This window comes from Salmo trutta, chromosome 22 (genome assembly GCF_901001165.1).
Source record: "Salmo trutta chromosome 22, fSalTru1.1, whole genome shotgun sequence".
NCBI lineage: Eukaryota > Metazoa > Chordata > Actinopteri > Salmoniformes > Salmonidae > Salmo > Salmo trutta.
The window spans coordinates 45751853-45775243 of record NC_042978.1 but is presented as its reverse complement, the minus strand read 5'-3'; the positions used below and the strand labels follow the sequence as shown (position 1 = coordinate 45775243).

The following is a 23391-nucleotide window of genomic DNA, read 5'->3' as shown; positions in this document are numbered from 1 at the left end:
AGATTTCCTTCGGCCTAGAATCAAGGCCTTTCCCCCAGTCATGAAGGACGAAACTAGGCCCCTCTTGGTTCTCATTGGCGAAGACTGAACTCAAGTTAGGGGTTATATGTTAGACTCTCCTGTACCACTATTCCCAACATCTTATACCCCAGAGGTTGTAAATAAACCCTTTTTAAGCTGATGGAACTTATATCATTATTATAGGGCTGTGAAAGTCGTAGCCGAATGGCTTCAGACAGCATTTCTTACCCCTTCTTCAGTGGAAATAGAGAATATGTATAAAAATGCCAAATATACCAAAAGCTAAATCAAGCAGAGATTTACGACTAGTTTAACCATGTTAGTCGTTACTGAAACGTGACAACTAGATACACATATTTTATTACAAATAATTCATACAAAAATCAGGAGTTGGCCATACAGTAACGTGACTATAAACAAATGGAGTGTGTGGGCTCCCGAGTGGCGCAGCGGTCTGAGGAACTGCATCTCAGTGCACGAGTCATCACTACAGTCCCTGGTTTGAATCCAGGCTGTAACACATCCGGCTGTGACTGGGAGTCCCATAGGACGGCGCCTGGGTTTGGCCCGAGGTAGGCCATCATTGTAAATAAGAATTTGTTCTTAACTGACTTGCCTAGTTAAATATGTGTTTATATTATGGTGTGTATTATAATTTCCCATCATAAAAATGTATCCCCATTCCCCAATCAAATTCCTTAATCGATACCATAAAAAAATAAACTGTATTTTTTTCTCCAATCTGGCAACCCTCATAAAATTCGAGACAGCCTTGTATAAAATGAGTTACGTAAGAAATGGTGTAATACAAACGAAAAGTGGAGCCTTGTATTAAATGGATTATGATTAAAATTGTGTAATGTGTTATGAAGAAAACCGTTTAGGCCTAATACACAAAAAAAATTGCCTTTCTTACTACAAGTGCACCAGTATACCAAAGTATTAAGCGAAAAACAAGCATAGAAAACAGTAATGGCATTAATAAAAAACAAATACAACATAAGGCTACTATTATATTATAATTATTTCAGTGGCAACCTGGTTGATTAACAATATTGGGTTGTTAACATGTTTTTTTTAAAATATATATATATAAATAAATAAATAAATGTGGGACACATAAAAAGGCAGTGTAGAACACCAGTACCCATCATGCATTGTTATAATAACATCATACTATTTTATTTATTTTTTCACATGAATTAAACTACGCATAAAAACGCGCAAAATCTGCTTTTTGTACATATTTGCACGAATTGAGTGTGATATTGTGTTGTGTATGTATATATATATATTTTTTTTATAATTATTGTTTGGATAACCTTATTTCTTTAATGTATTTTTTATTTGTATTTTTTTTTCACTCTTCATGCGATGCGCGCTGCAGAGAAAACCGGAAGATGTTTGTTTGTGATGTTTGTTTATGTGTCAATGAATCTCATAAGAGATGGGTCGCCAACTGGCGATTTGACCGGGAAATAAAACATGTCACCTAACAGGGAGATAAAGAGACATTATACAAACAGTCAACACTTTTCATCACATTGTAAGAGTTTATTTAGCTGTTATTAAAACCAGATGAGATCGTCTGAACTGAAGTCTCAAAGAAACTTCTGGAATGTAAGCTACAGGCTAAATAACGACTAATGTCCCAATATGTTTTCAGAGAAGAGGTGTCATTAACTAAATAAAATATCAAACGTATGCAGGATAAGCACTTGGATGAAACTCTACAATTTATACCAGTCTCCTAACTTTAAAGTCATGCTCGAGATACGTTCAGGAGGATAGAACCTACCAAACATTGCAGATAGAAAAGTCATACATTTGTTTATGAACGTTGCACAGAGTTGTGCCCTACTGAAGGAGGCTCTAGTCTGGGTCACACGGTGGTGTAGCGAGAAGGACCAGGGCAGGAGCGGAAGGGAGAGGGCGAGCTGGGGAACTCAGCCAGAAAGACAGGGGTGTGAGGGGGCTTGGCTGTCACCAGGGCCTCCCTCCGTCTGCGCAGGGGCCGGTAGCGGAAGTTGAAGGGCGGTCGAGCCACACCTGCACCTAGCTCCTCGGAGGAAGAGTCTGGAACTCCTGGAGAGACTGGAGTCTCCTGAGACTCCAAAGACTCGCTGGAAGACGAAGGGTTGGGGTTGGGGAAGATGCATGTAGGGTCAACCAGGATACTGGGGTCAAAGGGTTGTGGTTGGGGCTCCTCCAGAAGAGGAGGAGGTGCTGTGGGGTAGGAGGGGATGATAATGGGGACATTGGGAACAAAGATGGGGACTTCAGGCATCGTTGGGGGTCGAGGAGGGGTCAGGTCATGGAAAACATCAATGCCCTAGAGAAGAAGGTAAAATACAATAAAACAAAGCAACACAGTACAATACAACAACACAATACAAGAATACAAATAACAACACAACACAGTACAACACAACAATACAACAAAGTACAACACAACATCACAACCATACCACAATACAACAACACAATACAAGAATACAAATATCAACACAACAATACAACACTACAATACAGCACAACAATGATTCACAGTACAACACAACAACACAATACAACACAACCATATAACACAAAAAACACAGTACAACACAACAATACAACACGGTAATACAACACAACAACACAACCATACCACACAGAACAACACAACACAGTACAACACATCAATACAACACAGTAATACACAACCATACCACACAGAACAACACGGTAATACAACACAACCATACCACACAGAACAACACAACACAGTACAACACATCAATACAACACAGTAATAAACAACAATACACAGTACAACACAACAATACAACACAACAACACAAAACAGTACAACATAACGCAACACAGAACAATACAGCACAACATACAACACAATAACACAACAAAACATTACAACAACACAATACAATAAAACCCCAAAACACAACAATACCCTGCAAAAATAAAACACAAAACAACAGTACAACATAACAATGCAACACAGAACAATACAGCACAACATACAACACAATAACACAGCAATACAACACAATATAACACAACAACAAAACATTACAACAACACAATACAATAAAGCAATACAACACTGTACAATGCAACAGAATAAAACTCCCATCAGCCAATTTTGGAAATGATTTTATAATATAGGATTCATCATGAGTTCAGTCAAACTCAGATTTAACTAAGCTGTATTAAAGTTTGGGTTTGGACACTGTAGAAAAAGCCCATGGAGTTGGTGGAATAATCCTTTAATTCATTGCCACTTAGCTGGGCCAGGGGCGCTTTAATTAGGTCAGGTGGAAATGTCCGACAGATCTCCACTCCATAAAAGGAGTAAATCACCATCGCCTGATCGCGCTGCTTTCTCTTCCTTCACTCTGTCAAATCCAGAAGTTCAGTGCGTCCATGAATCCACGTAAATCCACCGACTCTGTTACCTTTCATCTGAACTTTCATCTGAACTATCTGTTGCGATCAGGAGTGTGGGCCATCAGTTGTTGTTGGAGTTATTACCGGGAGTGCGGCTTGGAGCGCACGCTTCAAACATTTTGTGTAATGTGAATGGTCAATGATCCCGGCCCTACAGATCATAATAGGACAATTATGCCATCGATATGATTAATATGTAATGAAATGACATGTACACATGAAGACACTTGAAAGGGTGACATAAGAAAGTCATTGTTTGTTGAACTGATCGGCTCTGATCCAACTAATGGTGTTTATAGATTGAATAACCGATCACTGTTTGTATTATTCTTTCATGATTTATGAGAAATAGTTACGAGCCTAAATTGCTCACCGATGGTTCCTATTGATTTATTAATGAACTGGATTGTTGAATTCCCTAAATGATGTTAACAATGAATGATTGTTATGATTAGATCTTTGTGATGATGGATTTGATTGGATACACGTTATTCTGTTTCCTTTGTTATGCAGCACAGACTACTCAGTAAATATACCACTTTATGGTTAAAGGAATTCCTGCCTCAGTCTCATCCATTCCTCTGTCATCTGACCCATGACCACCTGTTCACCCTCACTGTCAGTCATCCTACCTGCCCAGCTACCCACACAGATTCCACTAATCTTTCAGACACCATTTGACTCTGCTCTCATTGAGTTGTCTGCAGTTTACAGTTCTTGTGCCAGGTGCTCTGTCTCATTCCCAGAACTGAACAGATAAGCAAAAGCCCAAACAAACAAAGATACTGTAGGCGTATTGACAATACCTGTGGATGGAATATTTCACAAGAGACATCCACGTCTGGTTGGCCGATAGCTCCATACACCGCCCCCTTACAAAACCCAGCTGGCTGCAAGGGAAAGGTTGCAACACGGTGTATGCAGGGGGCAACTGCATTTAAAATGTTATGTACTGAGGCAAAAACAACACAATGGTTTGCAGTGGTATTGGACATTCTATTGTATCTCGTCGATTCCATCTCCCCCCTTCCACTTCTGGCAAGGCAACTGTGATATAAAATGTCGCCATGTGTTCTGACACATACGTACGTGTCCGCTGTTGTCTGTTGGCACACACATGCCCACATAGCCCTCGCGACACTCCTGCACGGTGTACTCCACAAAGGTAGCAGGCACGGGCACACTCTGGGGGAACATAGACGAGGACAGAAAATAGTCACTCATACCGTTAACATGTCTACTGCTCTCACTAATATGAGATGGTTTTATGTACATAAATGTATCAAATAATCTTTAAGAGCAAGTTAGCAGCCAGGCTCGCTACCTGTACGGAGGCCCTGGTAAGGTTCTGCAGGGCCAGGCTGGAGGGCAGGGTGCTCTGCGTGTTGAACTTGTAGAGGGTCAGCCCAGCAGCGTGCACCGCCCTGGGGCTGTCTACGGGCAGCAGCAAGGGGCAGGCTGGACATGTCTGCTGCAGCTTCTCTGGAGGGTCTGCAGGGGGAGAGGGCAGAGGAGAGAGGAGAAAGGGGGAGAGGACAAATGGGGAGAGTGCAAAGGAGAAAGGGGGACAGAGGGGGAGAGAGGACAGAGGGGGAGAGAGGACAGAGGGGGAAAGGACAGAGGAGAGAAGGGGGATTTGGTCCAGCCCAGGCACATATTATGCAAAGGCCTGCATAGAAGATCAGATTTTTGTGACCCCTTGAAGGGTTTTAAAGTGTCTTGAGTGTCTTGAGCACCCATTGAGGCCAAGTGCTGGGATTAACTATCTAGGTGTGTAGAATAGTGAGAGTACAGTATAGTTACAGTACCAGGCACCAGTGTGCAGTCATAGCTGTACAGGTAGGAGTATCCCTTGGCTGTGTGGAGAATGGTGGTATTGCAGTTCCCAGAGATTTGCTGCAAGGGAAACAATATCATTGTGAATAAAATCATTATTGCTTGGACTAATGCATCCAATCTGAGGGAAAACTTCGTCCAGCATTTCTGGAGTATATTAAAACTGTTTTAAAAACTAGCGCAGAGACCAGTTTGATACTGAACTCGCTGAATGGTGAGGTCACTGTCTACAGACGGCCGTGACAGTGTTCCTTGGGTCACACCTCTACTCTGCACCACAGTGTTTTATTAGTAACCCGTCCGGTGCCGTTGGGCTACAGAGGTAGTGAAAACTGCTATGTGTGTGTTTTATTAGGACAAAACAGGAACACAAAGTCACTGATTCAGATCCAGGAATAGCAACTGTAGTGTACATCTTGGCACAATGTACGTGTTGGTATGATTATGAAATGGGAAAAAACTACTGCTGTGTCTGTGTGTGTGTGTGTGTGTGTGTGTGTGTGTGTGTGTGTGTGTGTGTGTGTGTGTGTGTGTGTGTGTGTGTGTGTGTGTGTGTGCGATAAACAGTTTGAATTGAATTTGAATGAGGTTCTGTATCAGGGTGACATACGGTTTCCATGAAGGGTCTGACATCACATCGTTTCCAGGGTTTAGGGCTCCTCACATGACACTTGGTCTCCAACACATCTAGAAGGAGGTAGTAGACGTTTCCAGCTGGACCCTGAGAGAGACGAACATTATCATGGACTTCAGACACTCTCAGCAACACGAGGCTGTGTTTTCCCTCTCTCTTGGCCAGGCTGAGATTATTAAACAACCAACATTACATTTCCCTTCATTCACAATGGGTTTGCCAGCCTCATACTCAAGAGAATAATGTAGTGGCTGAATGTGTGTGTCATTTCAAGATAAGCCCATTTATTAATCCTTGTCTCATGATACCACTAATCCCAAGATCTGATAAACAAGAATCTGATCTGACTTTGACGTTACAACAGATCTTCATCTCGTCACATAGTATTAGAATAAAACCCACACTACACCAGACTCTTCTGCCCATGCGCAATTAGTTTGGGTACACGTAGGCCCCAAACAAGCAAACACTCATTAGTCTAGTAGTTGATTTTCTTAAACATAGATTCCCGAATTTAAAATTAACTGACAGCAACATTCTTTGATAATAGACAGAAAACTGACCTGAGCGTGAAGATGAACGTTGGATATTCTATTGAGGGCAAATTTATACCCCTCGGTTCTGTCTTCATTGATGTAGGTGAGCGCCAATTTGGAAAGCTTGTCCACAGCTTTGTCGTTGCAAGGTGTGGGCGATAGCGCGATCATCTGTCCACCGGCGCGCAAAATATGAGTTAACAGTAAAATCCAGGTACATTTTCCCATTTTAATAGTTTTTAATAAACTTTTTTTGTCGGCAAGATGGGTAAATGTCAAGTGGAAAAATGTATCTTGTTCTCCTCCTACAACATCTGTTTACTTTGCGGCAGTGACTTTTGGAATCAAAAAGAAAACAGAGATTTTGAAACGAAGCCAAGATAGTTATTTGATTTGATTGTTTAAAAAAAATGTTTTTAAATAACGTGCTTCTTGAATAATTGTATCTGTCAAACCCGATAATTGTCGGAAGTTCTAGGACCTACTATGTGACTTTACACATTTTCACATGTCATCTTCTGAACTATACATAATATTATATGACAGAATATCCGAAGGATTTATGTCTAAAATGTAACCTAAACCAGATCGATCACATGGTATAAGTCTCCCAATAAAAAAGTGGTGACTTTGACTAAAACGGTCCAGATTATGATCTAAATTGTTCGCTATTTGCGTCTTGGTAGATTGCAGTTGTTCATTCCACCAGCAGGCGGCACTGTTGGCCTAATCATTCCATGGAGAGCCACAGCGGCTGAATGAAACAGGATTGGAATTTGAACGTGGAACGTGCCTTTAATACCATGACAGAATAGAAATATGGATACGGACTTGTAAATATCTATTGCCTTTAGCTTGTGCAGAGCTTGAATCACCTGAGGGGTATATTACAAAGCAGAATCAATTAATTAGCCAGCTAATTTTGATAAACAACTATAAATTACTATTGATTTTCTGGTTCATTACAGAAGCTTAACTTGTTTTGGTTGCCATTTGAAGCTTATCTTACTAAAAAATAAAATGTTATTCAAAAGGATTGAGTCAGTCCTGCTCTGGTTGGTGGTGATGACAACCATGTCCAACAGAGATATGTTTATTTAATTTACCTAGGCAAGTCAGTTAAGAACAGATTCTTATTTTCAATGATGACCTAGGAACGGTGGGTTAACTGCCTTGTTCAGGGGCAGAATGACAGATTTTTACCTTGTCAGCTCAGGGATTCAATCTTGCAACCTTTCGGTTACTAGTCCAACGCTCTAACCGCTAGGCTACCTGCCGCCCCTGTTAATTGATGGTGAAGGCCTAAAGATTCAAGTAAAAGGCCTAAATGTGTTTAATTTCCTTTTTCTTGTGTCTGGGAAGGAATTCCGTTTGGAACCTCTTATGGAACTGTGGAACCTCTTATGGAACTGTGGAACCTGTATCTTGTCTTCTAAGAGGGGCTATTTTCATGATGTGTATCTGTAGTGAATCAAACATATGGAATCATCTGAGAGGTGTTTACACCTCATCCCATGAGCCAGGTTGATAGAGGAATCTGTCAACACAGGTCTTGGAAAGCCTTATTCTATTGCTTAGTTGTTGTTTATCCAACGGAGCAATCATAACTGATATTTTCAGAGTACCTACAGAATCCGTCTTGTTTTAATGCTGTTGTTCTTCCTCTTTATTGCTGTTGAATAGTGATCCACTTCATAATAGTAGTATCTCCACTCACAGTAGAACAGATGGTTCTCAACATACAGTAGAACAGATGGTTCTCAACGTACAGTAGAACAGATGGTTCTCAACATACAGTAGAACAGATGGTTCTCAACGTACAGTAGAACAGATGGTTCTCAACGTACAGTAGAACAGATGGTTCTCAACGTACAGTAGAACAGATGGTTCTCAACGTACAGTAGAACAGATGGTTCTCAACGTTCAGTAGAACAGATGGTTCTCAACGTACAGTAGAACAGATGGTTCTCAACGTTCAGTAGAACAGATGGTTCTCAACATACAGTAGAACAGATGGTTCTCAACGTACAGTAGAACAGATGGTTCTCAACGTTCAGTAGAACAGATGGTTCTCAACATACAGTAGAACAGATGGTTCTCAACGTACAGTAGAACAGATGGTTCTCAACGTACAGTAGAACAGGTGGTTCTCAACGTACAGTAGAACAGATGGTTCTCAACGTTCAGTAGAACAGATGGTTCTCAACATACAGTAGAACAGATGGTTCTCAACGTACAGTAGAACAGATGGTTCTCAACGTTCAGTAGAACAGATGGTTCTCAACGTACAGTAGAACAGATGGTTCTCAACGTACAGTAGAACAGATGGTTCTCAACGTACAGTAGAACAGGTGGTTCTCAACATACAGTAGAACAGATGGTTCTCAACGTACAGTAGAACAGATGGTTCTCAACGTACAGTAGAACAGGTGGTTCTCAACGTACAGTAGAACAGATGGTTCTCAACGTTCAGTAGAACAGATGGTTCTCAACGTACAGTAGAACAGATGGTTCTCAACATACAGTAGAACAGGTGGTTCTCAACGTACAGTAGAACAGATGGTTCTCAACGTTCAGTAGAACAGATGGTTCTCATCGTACAGTAGAACAGATGGTTCTCATCGTACAGTAGAACAGATGGTTCTCAACGTACAGTAGAACAGATGGTTCTCAACGTACAGTAGAACAGATGGTTCTCATCGTACAGTAGAACAGATGGTTCTCATCGTACAGTAGAACAGATGGTTCTCAACGTACAGTAGAACAGATGGTTCTCAACGTTCAGTAGAACAGATGGTTCTCATCGTACAGTAGAACAGATGGTTCTCAACGTTCAGTAGAACAGATGGTTCTCAACATACAGTAGAACAGATGGTTCTCAACGTTCAGTAGAACAGATGGTTCTCAACGTTCAGTAGAACAGATGGTTCTCAACATACAGTAGAACAGATGGTTCTCAACATACAGTAGAACAGGTGGTTCTCAACGTACAGTAGAACAGATGGTTCTCAACATACAGTAGAACAGGTGGTTCTCAACATACAGTAGAACAGGTGGTTCTCAACATACAGTAGAACAGGTGGTTCTCAACATACAGTAGAACAGATGGTTCTCAACATACAGTAGAACAGGTGGTTCTCAACATACAGTAGAACAGATGGTTCTCAACATACAGTAGAACAGGTGGTTCTCAACGTACAGTAGAACAGATGGTTCTCAACGTACAGTAGAACACATGGTTCTCATCGTACAGTAGAACAGATGGTTCTCATCGTACAGTAGAACAGATGGTTCTCAACGTACAGTAGAACAGATGGTTCTCAACGTTCAGTAGAACAGATGGTTCTCAACATACAGTAGAACAGATGGTTCTCAACGTTCAGTAGAACAGATGGTTCTCATCGTACAGTAGAACAGATGGTTCTCAACGTTCAGTAGAACAGGTGGTTCTCAACATACAGTAGAACAGATGGTTCTCAACGTTCAGTAGAACAGATGGTTCTCAACGTTCAGTAGAACAGATGGTTCTCAACATAGTGCAGGACAAAGTACCCCTTCATGAGTATTTTAGCAATAGGTCTATGGTTCCTTGAGTCTTCTGAAATACCCCTGTGGATCACCCCCCAGAGAACCACTGCATTAGAGAACTAGTTACTGTATTTTGTGTCATACAGGGTCAAACTAATGCAGTGTCCTATAGTATATTCCTAGCATTGTTTTTTTTATTGTGTCCTAATCATTTACATTCATATGTGGGGTTTTTTCAAAATTGTCACAACATGTACAGTACATCTGCTTTGAGAGTTTCTTAGACAAAGACTGTTCAGTTTGGGGACAGAGGAATCAGGAAGACTGACATATCCCCAGCAAATTAGATGTGAATATCTGAAGCTACTTTGGTAAATGTATGAATAGCAGGAATAGAGAGGGACCACATCTGAAGCTGGCCATCTTAGTTAAGCCTTCACATCTGATTTAGACCGAAGCCTGAAGGACAAATCCCACTGTCAGAAACGTTATGATATACCGACCAAAAATTCCAATTGCAAATCAAATTCAAAAGATTGTTCTTTCAGCTGAGGTAAAGAGCTTAAAAATATGACTTTTAACTTGTCAATTTGGCTCCGCCAGAAACGTCAGGGAAAGTTCCAGCTCTAAGTCGATTAGCTCCCTCCGTCCTCACATGCCGACAGATCAGGAACATTTGGTTTTAATCAAAAAGTAGAATTGGACAGACAATAAGTGTTTCTGATGTGAGTTGTCTGTGTGTGCTTGTGAGTGTTTTTGTTTTACTAATGGTTTATTCAGAAACTTGAGCAGGGCGTTTCTTTAAAATATGAAACTATTCTGTTTGGTGGTCACTGTGATGGCCAGCAATACGTGCCTGTTTGTCTTGCATCACCTCAAAAGGCCTTGCCTTCTACCAGTCATTGAAGACGGTCCTAATTAGATGTCAACATAAACTGTCAACGATGGGTGTAGCTGGTGCATGGAAGTCAGGCGCAGAAATGAGTGGACCAAGCACTTTACTGAGGCAATCATTTGAACAGAACGCAACCGCATCACAAAACAAATGCCCAAAGAACAAGTGAGGCAGCACAAAGTACACACAGCCAAGTACAAAGTACCGGCTGCCTCAAAGCACGGGTACAAAACAAAACCCGGCGCAAACCAGCCGGAAGCGTGCCGACCTTGACAATAAACAATACCCCACACAGACATGGAGGGAACAGAGGGCTAAATACACATAGTAATTATGAGGAGATGTAAACCAGGTGTGCAGGAAAACAAGATAAAACAAATGGAAAATTAAAGGTGGAGCGGCGATGGCTAGAAAACCAGTGACGTCGACCGCCGAACGCCGCCAGAACAGGGAGAGGGACGGACTTCGGCGGAAGTCGTGACATAAACAGAGGTTTTGGTGGTGTGTATTGTTTAGTTTATGGTTGGGATGGAAAAGGAAAATAGCAATTTCAACGCGATCTTAGTAATGACCGTATGACATTGTGTAAGAGTCTTATCTTAATTTCTTGATGATATAATTAAGCAATAAGGCACGAAGGGGTGTGGTATATGGCCAATATACCACCGCTAAGCTCTGTTATTACGCATGACGTAATGTGGAGTGCCTGGATACAGCCCTTAGCCGTGGTATATTGGCCATATACCACAAACCCCCGAGGTGCCTTATTGTTGTTATAAACTGGTTACCAACGTAATTAGAGTAGTAAAAATACATGTTTTATCATACCCGTGGTATACGGTCTGATATACCACTGCTGTCAGCCAATCAGCATTCAGGGCTCAAAACACCCAGTTTATAATTTGTTATTTAAGCAAATTGTTGTGTGTAAAAGCGCATTGTGTTTGGGTCAGAGACTATAGAAACATACAGGAAACGCATGTATTACCAAGGAATTACAGCTATCTATAAGTTTAACCAAGAGCTTTGAGAATGCAAAGAGAATGTCTCTGGCATTTCCTGCAAACGACTTGTTGAGCAACAATGATCTCTCTCCTTCTCCTTGAGATCCTTATTATTCTATAAAAGCTGCCTTATTTACATAACCTTGCTCCTTGACAGGATTTGAATAGATTCAGAAGCGCTGGTATGTTTTCAGCTGGCTACAACTCAATTTAGACAGGATTTGAATAGATTCAGAAGCGCTGGTGTGTTTTCAGCTGGCTACAACTAAATTTAGACAGGATTTGAATAGATTCAGAAGCGCTGGTGTGTTTTCAGCTGGCTACAACTAAATTTAGACAGGATTTGAATAGATTCAGAAGCGCTGGTGTGTTTTCAGCTGGCTACAACTAAATTTAGACAGGATTTGAATAGATTCAGAAGCGCTGGTGTGTTTTCAGCTGGCTACAACTCAATTTAGACAGGATTTGAATAGATTCAGAAGCGCTGGTATGTTTTCAGCTGGCTACAACTCAATTTAGACAGGCCTGTGTGCTACAGTATTTCTCTCCATCTCTTCCGTCTCTCTCTCCCCCCCCTCTCTCTCTCTCTCTCTCTCTCTTTCTTCTCCTTCTCTCTCTCACTCCTCCCTCTCTCTCTTTCTCACTCTCTCTCTCTCTCTCTCTCTCTCTCTCTCTCCCCTCCTTCTCTTTCTCTCTCTCTCTCTTCTGCTCTCTCTTCCCTCCCTCTCTTTCTCTCCTCTCTCTCTCTCTCTCTCTCTCTCTCTCTCCCCTCCTTCTCTTTCTCTCTCTCTCTTTCTCCTCTCTCTCTCTCTTCTGCTCTCTCTTCTGCTCTCTCTTCCCTCCCTCTCTTTCTCTCCTCTCTCTCTCTCTCTCTCCCCTCCTTCTCTTTCTCTCTCTCTCTCTCTCTCTCTCTCTCTCTCCTTCCCAGGGGATCAGCAGATTGAGGTAACCGTTATTATTGCACCCTCATTTCTGTAACCCAATAACACTTTCATTTGTATTCTATAGAAGTTCAACAAGTGATTACACATATTTTGTGCAAATCACTCTGAACACATACGTCTCATGACCCAAATCAGGTTAAAAGCCCTCCTGCTGCCATTTGGGAGAAGGCATGCCAGGAGTCAATGCTTTTCACATTCTCTCCTTCTTTCTCTCTCACTTTTATTTGGAGAGATCATCCAGCTCTTTCCCGTCCACCTGGAAAATTGCACACAGACCCTGGGACAATTCCGATTTGAACCTTTATAAGGGTACATTGAAATTCCCAGAACATAGCTGTAATTCTAGCATGAACCAGGTGTTGCTCGCTGGAGACCTAGACCTCCCATATTTGAACACTTAAGATCTGAAGTTTGTTCAATGTTAAATATCACTGAGGGTTTTAAGGCTGTGACTAATGTCCACATGGAACAGATCTTAAACATAAATCAAACGTAAACGTAATAGTGTGTTAATGTGATCATATAGGTGTAACCAGGATCAATAACTATAAAAGGCTACACCACAAAACATAGTCAATACAAGAGCTAAAACGTTTATAAATGGAATAGCAATAAATTAGAAATGTGTCTGTACAAAATTCAAAGAAAGGCCTACCTTTTGTGTCTTGTGTTTTTAGAAGGAATAATATAAACGTTGTCTTCAGCATGTTTTGTTTAATTAAACTAGGATACACAAACTAGCTAGAAAAAAACCAGCGGTGTTTCCCGTCATAAATGAAGGTTAAATAAAAATACAAAATAAACTTTTTATAATTATCACCTCAACAGTCGGTAGGTTTCACTCATTACACTGACTGGTAAATGGCAAGACAGTGGATATGGAAGGACATTTTGTAGTGCGTATAACTAGAGAATAGCATCATTTAAACTCAGATTTAATCATTTAGGCTACATTTCGCTGACCTTGATACTGTGTTAAAATTCCCAAATCGCCTAGATTTGATACTGTGTTAAAATTCCCAAATCGCCTAGATTTGATACTGTGTTAAAATTCCCAAATCGCCTAGATGTGTCCCTCTGCTCTAGTCTCGACAGGACTCAAAGTGATGAGGTGCCACACGTGTAACGTTGGTGGGAGTGTCTGCTGCGAGTAGAAATCTACTCCTCTCCTGCGGACGGACAGCAGCAACCTCTCCATACCCAAACCAGACTCTCCAAACCAACTAGAGGAATTGACACGGGCTGAATAGGACTTAAAACAAATCTGTTGTAGAGAAATTGATCTTATTTTGACTGTTTTCAGCCAACAGAATGGCATTGGGGCGGGTTACCGTTGTCCTGATGTGGTATTTGATCGCGTTGAGCTCTGCGCGCAGGACTGGTGCTGAAGACGGAGAGGTTTTGGAGAAAATTAACAGCGCGAGATGTACTTCGCGCTGCTTCAGTCTGCACATGACACAACTCACAGCATCTTTTAAACATCTTCAGGTAAACCCTTTACATTTGATTAAAACCGTTAATGTGGACGAATTTTACACAAACACTTTGATGTTTGAAAGTATGAACCTGCACTCACGTTGCGCGTATTTAGTGTTGTTCATGGTATTTCGCTTTATTCAGTGTGTCAGGCTATGTTGAATGGAAATAAGCATTACATGCAGAATAACCGGAACTGAGTAGCATGTGCATATGTGGGTAACATGCATTTTAACGCCAGGATTAAGGCTGAACTCAAGCTGTTCAACATTTGTGACAATACTCGTTGGGGAGGTAAAGACCATCGAAAGCCCTTAACGTCTTCAACATGTGCGTTCGCTTTAGTGGGTGGGAAAGTCATTAAGCACCACACTTTTTCTGACTTCAGTCTGACTGAATGGGATGTAAGGCGCGAGTGGGGGGCCGGAGCTAGGGGTGTGTGTGTGTGAGTGGGGGGGGGGGCTGGTTTTGGAACTGGCTAAGGCATTAGATCCGCGGCCACCTGGGTGCAGGGTGGAGGGGTAATGAGGGTGGCCTCTGAATGACTGGGAGTCCAGTCCCCGCTCTGGGCTGAGAGGTGTCGGCGCGCCGCTGATTCATATCTCTGAGGAGGGAGGGAGGGATGGTGGGGCTGGCTGAGGGATGGAGGTGGGCCTGGCTGAGGGAGGGATGGAGGTGGGGCTGGCTGAGGGAGGGATGGAGGTGGGGCTGGCTGAGGGAGGGATGGAGGTGGGGCTGGCTGAGGGAGGGATGGAGCTGGGGCTGGCTGAGGGAGGGATGGAGCTGGGGCTGGCTGAGGGTGAGAGAGAACGTTTGGTCTGATAGCAGGAGGGAGCTGTAGAGTAAAATGAAACGACTTGTATATAGGCTATACCTACTAGGTCGAATCCTTCTAGCTATTAGGACATAATCCTTAAAGAGAAATTACAATTTATTAGATCACATAAAGGACAATATGTCTTATTTTCTTTTTTGCCTTACTATTGTTACCCTTCTGATAGTACAGATTGACAAAATACTCCAATAGAAGAATATGTTGTGTACTGTAGGCTCCAATGTTCCAGGCACCTGAGCTAACTTTATTGAAGTACAGTTATAACATTTCTATCCAAGTAGATCCTTATCAGATCTGTGAATGTTTTAATGAATGATAATGTGAGTTTGAGATATGATGTGACTCCATACGCTGTATGGTGGAACCACAGACATTTCTAGATAACCAGCAAGCTCTCACAGTCTCACTGCAGAGTTAGACGTTCATTCACGTTTTTCTCCAAACGTCAAATTTCGACGTTTCTCCAAACGTCAAAGTTCAAAGTGTCTTTGACACCCTGGGTCGACTCCTCCTGTTCAGGATCGATCCATTTCTTCAAACGTCGCTCCAAATGTAAAATGTAAAAAGATTTAAGGGTTAAGGCATTGGATAGGGTTAAAACATTTAAGTTTAGGCACTCATTCCGAATGGTTAAGGTTTGGGATAGGGTTCAAACAATAAAATAAACAACTAGTGTCCACCTCTGGGATCCAACACGTTACCCCCTGATCCAGAGTCGTGGGATTACACCCTTCTGCCACACCTGGCGGGTAGGAGCGTTGGACTAGTAACCAAAAGGTTGCTGGATCGAATCCGCGAGCTGACCATGTAAAAAAATCTGTCGTTCTGCCCCTGAGCAAGGCAGTTAACCCAATGTGCCGATGAAGTGGATGTTGATTAAGGCAGCCCCCCCCCCCTCCCCGCTCCTCTCTGATCCAGAGGGGTTGGGTTAAATGCGGAAGACACATTTCAGTTGAATGCATTCAGTTGTACAACTGACTAGGTATCCCCCTTTCCTTTTCCTGTCCACATCACCCTAGCAGAACCCATAGCGACCACTGCCACCTCTAGTGGCCGGTTGTGAAAGGCATTTCCCGACGTCTTTAGGTCATGGATAAACGTCCAATTTCGAAGTCACTCTTGAGCGATCTGCCTGAGATAACAGCCACAGATGACATCATCTGAGAAATGACTGTAGTCAAGTCACGTCCACATGTGTGTTTGTGTGCCAAATCACATCATACCACCAGCCACAGGAGTGTGTGTGTGTGTGTTTGTGTGTGAGAGAGAGAGAAAATCCCACCCTGGCTTGGCTTGCTTCCGACCACTGGAATGTGACCCTCACTATTTCCAGTTCACACCTCAGTCAGCCTGCTCCGTAGTGAGTAGTACTGTGTGTTCTTCTGTATGTGTTCCCTGTAGCGTGTGTGTGTGTGGTTCTGTATGTGTTCCCTGTAGCGTGTGTGTGTGGTTCTGTATGTGTTCCCTGTAGCGTGTGTGTGTGTGTGGTTCTGTATGTGTTCCCTGTAGCGTGTGTGTGGTTCTGTATGTGTTCCCTGTAGCATGTGTGTGTGGTTCTGTATGTGTTCCCTGTAGCGTGTGTGTGTGGTTCTGTATGTGTTCCCTGTAGCGTGTGTGTGTGGTTCTGTATGTGTTCCCTGTAGCGTGTGTGTGTGGTTCTGTATGTGTTCCCTGTAGCGTGTGTGTGTGGTTCTGTATGTGTTCCCTGTAGCGTGTGTGTGTGGTTCTGTATGTGTTCCCTGTAGCGTGTGTGTGTGTGTGGTTCTGTATGTGTTCCCTGTAGCGTGTGTGTGTGGTTCTGTATGTGTTCCCTGTAGCGTGTGTGTGTGGTTCTGTATGTGTTCCCTGTAGCGTGTGTGTGGTTCTGTATGTGTTCCCTGTAGCATGTGTGTGGTTCTGTATGTGTTCCCTGTAGCGTGTGTGTGTGGTTCTGTATGTGTTCCCTGTAGCGTGTGTGTGGTTCTGTATGTGTTCCCTGTAGCGTGTGTGTGTGTGTGGTTCTGTATGTGTTCCCTGTAGCGTGTGTGTGTGGTTCTGTATGTGTTCCCTGTAGCGTGTGTGTGTGGTTCTGTATGTGTTCCCTGTAGCGTGTGTGTGTGTGTGGTTCTGTATGTGTTCCCTGTAGCGTGTGTGTGTGTGGTTCTGTATGTGTTCCCTGTAGCGTGTGTGTGTGTGGTTCTGTATGTGTTCCCTATAGCGTGTGTGTGTGTGGTTCTGTATGTGTTCCCTGTAGCGTGTGTGTGTGGTTCTGTATGTGTTCCCTGTAGCGTGTGTGTGTGTGGTTCTGTATGTGTTCCCTGTAACGTGTGTGTGTGTGTGGTTCTGTATGTGTTCCCTGTAGTGTGTGTGTGGGGTTCTGTATGTGTTCCCTGTAGCGTGTGTGGGGTTCTGTATGTGTTCCCTGTGGCGTGTGTGTGTGTGTGGTTCTGTATGTGTTCCCTGTAGCGTGTGTGTGTGTGGTTCTGTATGTGTTCCCTGTAGCGTGTGTGTGTGTGGTTCTGTATGTGTTCCCTGTAGCGGGTGTGTGTGTGTGGTTCTGTATGTGTTCCCTGTAGCGTGTGTGTGTGGGGTTCTGTATGTGTTCCCTGTAGCGTGTGTGTGTGTGTGGTTCTGTATGTGTTCCCTGTAGCGTGTGTGTGTGTGGTTCTGTATGTGTTCCCTGTAGCGTGTGTGTGTGGTTCTGTATGTGTTCCCTGTAGCGTGTGTGTGTGGTTCTGTATGTGTTCCCTGTAGCGTGTGTGTGTGGTTCTGTATGTGTTCCCTGTAGCGTGTGTGTGTGTGGTTCTGTATGTGTTCCCTGTAGCGTGTGTGTGTGTGGTTCTGTATGTGTTCCCTGTAGCGTGTGTGTGGTTCTGTATGTGTTCCCTGTAGCGTGTGTGTGGTTCTGTATGTGTTCCCTGTAGCGTGTGTGTGTGTGGTTCTGTATGTGTTCCCTGTAGCGTGTGTGTGTGTGGTTCTGTATGTGTTCCCTGTAGCGTGTGTGTGTGTGTGGTTCTGTATGTGTTCCCTGTAGCGTGTGTGTGTGTGTGTGTGTGGTTCTGTATGTGTTCCCTGTAGCGTGTGTGTGTGGTTCTGTATGTGTTCCCTGTAGCGTGTGTGTGTGGTTCTGTATGTGTTCCCTGTTGCGTGTGTGTGTTTTGTGCGTCATGAGCTTCTCTGAGCGATGTGTGTGTCTCCTCTCGGCGCTAGATAGGTAGCCAGGTAGGGTTAAGTATATACCTGCTCTACTATCTACAGAGACTCTATATACCTGCTCTGCTATCTACAGAGACTCTATATACCTGCTCTGCTATCTACAGAGACTCTATATACCTGCTCTACTATCTACAGAGACTCTATATACCTGCTCTACTATCTACAGAGACTCTATATACCTGCTCTACTATCTACAGAGACTCTATATACCTGCTCTACTATCTACAGAGACTCTATATACCTGCTCTGCTATCTACAGAGACTCTATATACCTGCTCTGCTATCTACAGAGACTCTATATACCTGCTCTACTATCTACAGAGACTCTATATACCTGCTCTGCAATCTACAGAGACTCTATATACCTGCTCTACTATCCACAGAGACTCTCTATACCTGCTCTGCTATCCACAGAGACTCTATATACCTGCTCTACTATCTACAGAGACTATATACCAAATCAAATCAAATGTATTTATATAGCCCTTCGTACATCAGCTGAAATCTCAAAGTGCTGTACAGAAACCCAGCCTAAAACCCTAAACAGCAAGCAATGCATGTGAAAGAAGCACGGTGGCTAGGAAAAACCCCCTAGGAAAAACTCCCTAGAAAGGCCAAAAACCTAGAAAGAAACCTAGAGAGGAACTAGGCTATGAGGGGTGGCCAGTCCTCTTCTGGCTGTGCCGGGTGGATATTATAACAGAACATGGTCAAGATGTTAAAATGTTCATAAATGACCAGCATGGTCAAATAATATTAATCATAGTAGTTGTCGAGGGTGCAACAAGCACGTCCGGTGAACAGGTAAGGGTTCCATAGCCGCAGGCAGAACAGTTGAAACTGGAGCAGCAGCATGGCCAGGTGGACTGGGGACAGCAAGGAGTCATCATGCCAGGTAGTCCTGAGGCATGGTCCTAGGGCTCAGGTCCTCCGAGAGAAAGAAAGAAAGAGAGAATTAGAGAGAGCATATTTAAATTCACACAGGACACCGGATAAGACAAGAGAAATACTCCAGATGTAACAGACTGACCCTAGCCCCCCGACACATAAATTACTGCAGCATAAATACTGGAGGCTGAGACAGGAGGGATCAGAAGACACTGTGGCCCCATCCGATGGCTCTATATACCTGCTCTGCTATCTACAGAGACTCTATATACCTGCTCTGCTATCTACAGAGACTCTATATACCTGCTCTGCTATCTACAGAGACTCTATATACCTGCTCTACTATCTACAGAGTCTCTATATACCTGCTCTACTATCTACAGAGACTCTATATACCTGCTCTACTATCTACAGAGACTCTATATACCTGCTCTACTATCCACAGAGACTCTATATACCTGCTCTACTATCTACAGAGACTCTATATACCTGCTCTACTATCTACAGAGACTCTATATACCTGCTCTACTATCTACAGAGACTCTATATACCTGCTCTACTATCCACAGAGACTCTATATACCTGCTCTACTATCCACAGATACTCTATATACCTGCTCTACAATCCACAGAGACTCTATATACCTGCTCTACAATCCACAGAGACTCTATATACCTGCTCTACTATCTACAGAGACTCTATATACCTGCTCTACTATCTACAGAGACTCTATATACCTGCTCTACTATCTACAGAGACTCTATATACCTGCTCTACTATCTACAGAGACTCTATATACCTGCTCTACTATCTACAGAGACTCTATATACCTGCTCTACTATCTACAGAGACTCTATATACCTGCTCTACTATCTACAGAGAATCTATATACCTGCTCTACTATCTACAGAGACTCTATATACCTGCTCTACTATCTACAGAGACTCTATATACCTGCTCTACTATCCACAGAGACTCTATATACCTGCTCTACAATCCACAGAGACTCTATATACCTGCTCTACAATCCACAGAGACTCTATATACCTGCTCTACTATCTACAGAGACTCTATATACCTGCTCTACTATCTACAGAGACTCTATATACCTGCTCTACTATCTACAGAGACTCTATATACCTGCTCTACTATCTACAGAGACTCTATATACCTGCTCTACTATCTACAGAGACTCTATATACCTGCTCTACTATCTACAGAGAATCTATATACCTGCTCTGCTATCTACAGATACTCTATATACCTGCTCTACTATCTACAGATAATCTATATACCTGCTCTACTATCTACAGAGACTCTATATACCTGCTCTACAATCCACAGAGACTCTATATACCTGCTCTACTATCTACAGAGACTCTATATACCTGCTCTACTATCTACAGAGACTCTATATACCTGCTCTACTATCTACAGAGACTCTATATACCTGCTCTACTATCTACAGAGACTCTATATACCTGCTCTATTATCTACAGAGACTCTATATACCTGCTCTTTTCACCAGACTTTTCACCAGACCTGAGGCGATTGATCTCATTCTTAGTTTTTAATGAGCTATGTCCTTCTTCTCCTGCATGTGAGTTAAGTGATCCTGTTTATGACACGGTTCGTGTTGCCTTCTCCTGGGCTGGGTATTGGAACCCTGTCGTCCTCACCTCACTGGAGCTGGGGTTATCTGGGGCCAGGCACACAAAGGGCCTTCTGATACACCACATACGTCAATGCTAGCTATCGTTTATGCCAATTTCATTTATGTCACTCATTCAGTTTGACTTTCTACTTTGAGCAAAGCCAAGCCCTGCCAGTCCAGACAGCTGCAAGGGTTGCAGGTGTTTCACCATTCAGTTGGCTACACTTCTCCTCCAACAGAGAGAATGGAAATAAAATCAATTGTGGTTGAAAGGGAGTAGTGTTAGACAGGATGGTGTTAGACAGGATGGTGTTAGACAGGATGGTGTTAGACAGAATGGTGTTAGACAGGATAGTGTTAGACATGATAGTGTTAGACAGAATGGTGTTAGACAGGATAGTGTTAGACATGATAGTGTTAGACAGAATGGTGTTAGACAGGATGGTGTTAGACAGGATGGTGTTAGACAGGATGGTGTTAGACAGAATGGTGTTAGACAGGATAGTGTTAGACATGATAGTGTTAGACAGGATAGCGTTAGACAGGATAGTGTTAGACAGGATAGCGTTAGACGTGATAGTGTTAGACGTGATAGCATTAGACAGGATAGCTTTAGACAGGATAGTGTTAGACAGGATAGCATTAGACAGGATAGCTTTAGACAGGATAGTGTTAGACAGGATAGTGTTAGATGTGAGTGTTAGACAGGATAGCGTTAGACAGGATAGTGTTAGACAGGATAGTGTTAGATGTGAGTGTTAGACAGGATAGCGTTAGACAGGATAGCGTTAGACAGGATAGCGTTAGACAGGATAGCGTTAGACGTGATAGCGTTAGACGTGATAGCGTTAGACAGGATAGCGTTAGACGTGATAGCGTTAGACAGGATAGCGTTAGACGTGATAGCGTTAGACAGGATAGCGTTAGACAGGATAGTGTTAGACAGGATAGCGTTAGACGTGATAGCGTTAGACGTGATAGCGTTAGACAGGATAGTGTTAGACAGGATAGCGTTAGACGTGATAGCGTTAGACGTGATAGCGTTAGACAGGATAGCGTTAGACAGGATAGCGTTAGACAGGATAGTGTTAGATGGCATTGTATAGAAGGCCCCGAGACCTCAGGAGAGGCCAGATTACATTGGGTTCCCTGCTATTAAATGTCCCAGATCCTTCAGACCGTGGAGAGACTGTGTGTGTGTTGGAAGAATGAAGCTATTCTTCTTCACTCTTTGTCTCCTCTCCTGTCTTAGATATGCAGACCTGTTTGCTCTGATAGGTTCTTCTCTCTGCTGTAGGTGACCTTACCACCAACTGTCACAGCTCTCAACACTCCCAAATCAACTTGCCCCTGCGACCCATGGAGTTTACATGCCACAAAACTCTGTTAGCTCTCTGAGCTAAAGCCTAGGCATTGGCTAGAGAAGAAAACAACTATTTTATGTCTCAGGAATAAATACTCATCACCGAACCAGCTTCCTTACAACCCTTCACATATATCTGAAAGGAATGGGTGAGTGTAAGCAATATGGGTACAGTGGTTTAGAGGGGTAGGGGTTAGGGGTACAGGGGATTGAGAGGGTTAGGGGTACAGGGGTTGAGAGGGGTAGCGGTACAGGGGTTGAGTGGGTAGGGGTTAGGGGTACAGCGGTTGATTGGGTTAGGGCTACAGCGGTTGATTGGGTTAGGGGTATAGGGGTTAAGAGGGCTTAGGGGTTTTAAGGGGTAGGGGTACAGGGGTTGGGGGTGCAGGGGTTGAGTGGGTAGGGGTTAGGGGTACAGGGGTTGAGAGGGGTAGCGGTACAGGGGTTGAGTGGGTAGGGGTTAGGGGTACAGCGGTTGATTGGGTTAGGGGTACAGCGGTTGATTGGGTTAGGGGTATAGGGGTTAAGAGGGCTTAGGGGTTGAAAGGGGTAGGGGTACAGGGTTTGAGTGGGGTAGAGGTTAAGGGTACAGCGGTTGATTGGGTTAGGGGTTAAGGGTACAGGAGTTGAGTGAGGTAGGGGTTAAGGGTACAGTGGTTGATTGGGGTAGGGGTTAGCGATACAGGGGCTGAGTGGGGTTGGGGTTAAGGGTACAGTGGTTGATTGGGGTAGAGTTTAGGGGTACAGGGGCTGATTGGGGTAGGGGTTAGGGGTACAGGGGCTGATTGGGGTAGAGTTTAGGTGTACAGGGGTTGATTGGGGTAGGGGTTAGGGGTACAGGAGTTGAGGGGGGTAGAGGTTAGGGGTACAGTGGTTGATTGGGGTAGGGGAGTTTTGAGATGGACAGTAGCCTGATTCACAGGAGGAAGTGGGAGAAGTCGAAGGGCAGAGCATGTGGAATGAGCCTGAGGTATGTGAAACAGAGGCGGTCGGTGCCGTTTAAGATGAGGGAGGATGATACAACATTTTATGAGCACGGCCTTATTTCTATTACAGCATATTGGATGACTGTCATTCATATTCCATTCATCCAGTTCAATGTAACATCTATAAGTTTAGGCTACTACATGAT

At 43.3% G+C, this 23391-nt stretch overlaps 2 protein-coding genes across 2 annotated transcripts in view; one reads left to right on the top strand and one right to left on the bottom strand.

Annotated features, from left to right (window-relative positions):
- Positions 1 to 1554: 1554 nt before the first annotated feature.
- si:ch211-262h13.5 (CY domain-containing protein) lies at positions 1555 to 6906 on the bottom strand. Its single transcript, XM_029708160.1, has 7 exons — positions 6505 to 6906; positions 5918 to 6028; positions 5280 to 5367; positions 4796 to 4962; positions 4561 to 4656; positions 4278 to 4361; positions 1555 to 2353 (listed from the first exon to the last, which is right to left on the bottom strand). Exons 1-7 carry the CDS (start codon positions 6703 to 6705, stop codon positions 1904 to 1906), a joined length of 1197 nt encoding a protein of 398 aa, XP_029564020.1. The 5' UTR covers positions 6706 to 6906; the 3' UTR covers positions 1555 to 1903.
- Positions 6907 to 12818: 5912 nt separating this feature from the next.
- anos1b (anosmin 1b) overlaps positions 12819 to 23391 on the top strand; it is a 146763-nt gene continuing 136190 nt past the window's right edge. The window contains exon 1 of the mRNA XM_029708159.1: positions 12819 to 14336. Within this exon, the coding sequence (XP_029564019.1) occupies positions 14160 to 14336 (177 nt within the window). The 5' untranslated portion in view covers positions 12819 to 14159. The remainder of the gene's footprint in view (positions 14337 to 23391) is intronic.